The sequence below is a fragment of the Miscanthus floridulus genome, chromosome 19 (assembly GCF_019320115.1).
Source record: "Miscanthus floridulus cultivar M001 chromosome 19, ASM1932011v1, whole genome shotgun sequence".
NCBI classification, from domain to species: Eukaryota; Viridiplantae; Streptophyta; class Magnoliopsida; order Poales; family Poaceae; genus Miscanthus; species Miscanthus floridulus.
This window is the reverse complement of record NC_089598.1, coordinates 65,599,208-65,603,682: the sequence shown is the minus strand read 5'-3', so window position 1 is coordinate 65,603,682 and position 4,475 is coordinate 65,599,208. Positions and strand designations below refer to the sequence as shown.

General features: G+C 48.0%; 1 protein-coding gene across 1 annotated transcript; it reads left to right on the top strand.

Moving 5' to 3' along the window:
• Positions 1-2,979: 2,979 nt before the first annotated feature.
• LOC136529897 (peroxidase P7-like) lies at positions 2,980-4,196 on the top strand. Its single transcript, XM_066522947.1, has 2 exons — positions 2,980-3,320; positions 3,421-4,196. The coding sequence occupies exons 1-2, from the start codon at positions 3,102-3,104 to the stop codon at positions 4,177-4,179; spliced, it is 978 nt and encodes a 325-aa protein (XP_066379044.1). The 5' UTR covers positions 2,980-3,101; the 3' UTR covers positions 4,180-4,196.
• The last annotated feature ends 279 nt before the right edge of the window (positions 4,197-4,475 follow it).

Genomic DNA, 4,475 nt, shown 5'->3' with positions numbered 1-4,475 from the left:
CTACAAAATTGCTTGCATCACACTGGATTTCAAAAGGCAGCGTCCAGTCAAGGTGTAGGTTCATTGGAGCTGAGATAATAAGTGTTTCCTTCCGTAAATAAAAGGCATCTGTAAGAAATCTTTTATGAAACGCCTATAGAACCCCGCATTGTGGGGCGGACCCACAGTGTATGCCGCATGGGCCATGGCATACCCTGTGGTCCAGCAGTCAGTGACCCATAATAGAAATTTTCTATATAAAAAAAATAACTGACGTCTGTCTCTCGGTTAGCTTTTGCGCTGCGCACACGCACGGTGTAAACACCGCCTCGCGCACACGACGTTCCAAGTCCAACGAAGTGGAGACATCAAATCGAGTCATTCGAGAACGCACACGAAACCTACCCCATGCGGCAAGCCGGCACGCGCGGCGCGGCGGTGGCCTGGCCACGGAATCGCGCCTCACCTCACACGGAGATGGAGCTTGGTTGCTTCGGCACAGGGTCCTCGGTCCTCCAACCTCTCCGTCCTCACGCTCGCGTCGCGGCGTCGACTACCGAGCGGACTAGCCGCTCCTTGCCGTGGCTCCGCGGCGAGCTGGGGCGCTAGGGCCGAGTGCCCGACGAGCGACGATGATGGCCACACCGCCACGGCAGAGGGTAGACACCAGACGGCTTCCAGTTGTAGACTTGTAGAGATTTATTTTCTAATTAAAAAAAACTTGCGTTCCTACAGTCCTACATACTTTTTATTTATTTATTTATTTATTAGTGATTTGTTTGAATTTCCGTTCGTGAGTTCGTTCAACACACCAATAATTAGCGTCAGTCCATCAACCTTCATATCCTGTGACTTGTGAGTTTTCTAACAGAAACATGATTTTTATCAAGATTTGTTGTAGTTTCTAGCTTAATCTTTGAATTTAAGGTTTACCATGCCATTTAATGTATGTGGTTTTACCGAATTATAATATGGTTTTACCGAATTGTATAAGAATTTTTTGCGGCATACCTATAGTAAATTTCTAGGTCCACCACTGCACATGGTCAAGAAAGCTTTGAATCCCTTTGATATTTGTGGGTCCATTCCAAAATTTTCTAAAACTCCCGAACAACAAAATATACTTTGTTTTTTGCATGCAAAGAATGTTTTTAGGGTACATAAAATATATGATAACAATGACCTTAAGATAAAATAACATTACGATAACAAAGTCCTCTTTCAGAAGGGGTATAGCCTTTTTCACAACTATGTCAATGTTAGTGTTGAAGTTTTCATACACATTATATATTAACAACCTCATGAATAGTTTTCTAGCATCCGAGTGGGGTCTTAGATGTGTAAGAGCATGGCGGATTGGCGGAGTTACTTTGGCTAGGAGCCTTGATGAACCAATGCCTTTGGCTCAACTCAGACCAATAGCAAACCGGATCAAGCTAGCATTGCTCCCAACATGCCTTAGCTTTGGCGTGGCTCTATTTTCATGGATATTCTTCTAGTACCACCACAATCTTCACTACGAATGTAGGACCCCTTTGGATCCCAGGAAAGTTTTCTGTTTCTTGTGTTTTTCCTATGAAAATGAAATGATTCCTATGAAATTCCTACGTTCCAAAGGAGGCCTATGTGTATGTAAAGGGTTTTCTATCACAGAGAGCATATATAATGAGAATACAATGAGCTAGTGTAACATACTAGACTGGTTTGGGGCTACATGCGGCATGTGACCTCATTTGTCTGTGAGCATGAGATCTGTTGCATCTGCACGCATGTTTTATAACTAGAAGCAATGGTGATAGGTGGATCCGATGTTGGAGAAGCAAGTAATTGGGCTAGGTAGGTGGATCTAACGGCTCCAAACACTATCGGGTTAACCCACAACTTAGATGTTGTTATGTCGCTGTCGTGTCAAGCCACAAACCAGTAGTGATATATCACTACCAGGTGATGGCCTGGACCAACAATGATATCCCAACTATCTCTAGCACCCGGTGGCTCTAACTTACAATGATATGTTACTGCCTGGTTAATAGGATTTCCAATCATTGTTCGGATCCTTGACTTATTACACGGCGGTAAAGCAAAATTATTATAGGCTCTATCACACTCGGTAGTGATGGTCCAACAGTGATTGGTTGGCTTATAATAGTGGGAGTAGGTTATTCGACGTTCATCCAAGGAGAAACAGGCATGCGTTAATCCTTGCACAGCTAATTGTATATTACAGTTGACACGGTCATACTACTCTATGATATGAGAAGTCAGCGCACGATTAGGTCCAGCTAAACAATCGGATCCGACCAGAACCAATGGACCACCTTCCGATATTAGACTGTCTCCAACAGATTACTCATATGTGCACCAAACTTAAAATGGGTCTTAGATGGTATGGTATCGACCTCCAAAAGAGTATCTATATTCAAACCTATTTTGGGTTGCAGCAGAGGCACAACCTAAATATGAGTATCATCTCTCCTGTAGACTCATTTGTAGAAATAGTTCTCTTTTGGTCCTATTCTTTTATAAGACAAAAAAAAAAGATATGGAACCCTTATTTCGGGTGATGTCATTGGTGTACGTTTTGTACGTCTCAATCGATCGTTCCAAACCCGGCCAGCATTTCGACCGGTTTTATCGACGTACATTGTAAGATTATTTTATTTTAGGTAAATCAATAAAAAGAATCCGCAAGTAGCACGTACGTCTAGTACCTGTTCCTCGTCATAAGCTAGAGCCAACAAGTACCTTGGTCCTTTCATGTTGACTTCGTCGCCATGAAGCACGAGCATGCATGCATGGCGGTGCAGACCAGAGGAAGTGGCAACACCAGCCACACGATCGCGCGTGCTCACGCGTACAAGCGGAAGCAAGTAAGCGCACGTTCGGAGAAGCCGGGCTGCCGCGGAGCGGAGACACGACACCATACCCGGCCGCGCTAGCAAGCTGTATATAAGCACGCTTCGTCATGCTCATTTCCCACTCATCAGCTCAAGCCTCAAGCTCTCCATCCTCTCTTGCTTCTGTTCATATCCATTGCTTCACTACGCACTACTAGAAAACAACACCGTACGTCGGACGCCGGGACGACCTCGATCGTCGGCACACCACCTTGATCGACAGCCATGTCGCCTTCCAGGACCTGTTCATGGCTGGTTCCCCTGATCCTCTCGATTCTTCTCGCGTGCACGGCCAACGGCGACCATCTAAAGGTCGGCTACTACGACAAGACGTGCCCCGACTTGCAGCAGATCGTGCACTCCGTGATGGCGTCCAGGGTCGACGCCGACCAGTCGATGGCGCCCGCTGTGCTCCGCCTCTTCTTCCATGACTGCTTCGTCGACGTACGCCCCAATTTCACCGATCTTTCTGCCTAATCTAATCTTACTTGTTTCTGCATTGTGTCTTAAAGTTTTTGCACGAACGATGATATTGACACGGCAGGGATGCGACGGCTCCGTCCTCCTGGACGGGGCGCCCTTCTCCGAGAGCGAGAAGGACGCCACGCCCAACGCCAACTCGCTCCGGGGCTTCGACGTGATCGACGAGATCAAGTCCTACGCCGAGCGTGCCTGCCCGGCCACGGTCTCCTGCGCCGACATCCTCGCGCTCGCCTCCCGCGACGCCGTCGCCCTGCTCGGGGGCCCGACCTGGAAAGTGCAGCTCGGGCGCAAGGACTCGCGCGGCGCCAACAGGACCGGTGCCGAATACGGCCTCCCAGCCCCGAACTCCACCCTCGCCGAGCTCATTGACCTGTTCAAGCAGTACGACCTCGACGCACGCGACATGGCAGCGCTATCCGGCGCGCACACCATCGGCACGGCGCGGTGCCACCACTACAGGAACCGAGTCTACGGCTACAACGGCGAGGGCGGCGCCGACATCGATCCCTCGTTTGCGGAGCTGCGCCGGCAGACGTGCCAGTCCGCTTATGACGCGCCGGCGCCGTTCGACGAGCAGACCCCGATGAGGTTCGACAACGCGTACTACCGGGACCTTGTGGCTCGCCGCGGCCTCCTCACCTCCGACCAGGCGCTCTACGGCTGCGGTGGACTGCTGGACCATCTGGTGGAAATGTATAGCACGGACGGCGAGGCGTTCGCCAAGGATTTCGCCAGGGCAATGGTGAAGATGGGCAAAATACCACCGCCACCAGAGATGCAGGTGGAGGTGAGACTCAGCTGCAGTAAGATCAACTGGTGATATGTATATGCATGGAGAGGTAGATGCAATTCAATTTATAAATAAATGAATAAAACTTCTTGTGGATCGATTGTAATCGAATTATAATTCCTTCATTTGTATTTTTGCTTTTTAATTAACCAAGTTGTATATTTGTTATTTTAATTATACAGTGCTGAAATAAACATTTATGAACGGGCTGGTTATTTTGTACTTCATTATTCGTTTTTAGCACATTGCAAAGTTTCCTCTTAATGAAAAACGAGCAAAATGTTCGATCCAGAAAAAAAAACGTACATGACAACAACCGGTAATTG

Bases quoted from the DNA above. Each gene is read 5' to 3' on its own strand.
- LOC136529897 (XM_066522947.1), top strand. From the start codon at position 3,102: ATGTCGCCTTCCAGGACCTGTTCATGGCTGGTTCCCCTGATCCTCTCG. The intron at 3,321-3,420 runs GTACGCCCCAAT...TTGACACGGCAG, and splicing joins TCCATGACTGCTTCGTCGAC to GGATGCGACGGCTCCGTCCT.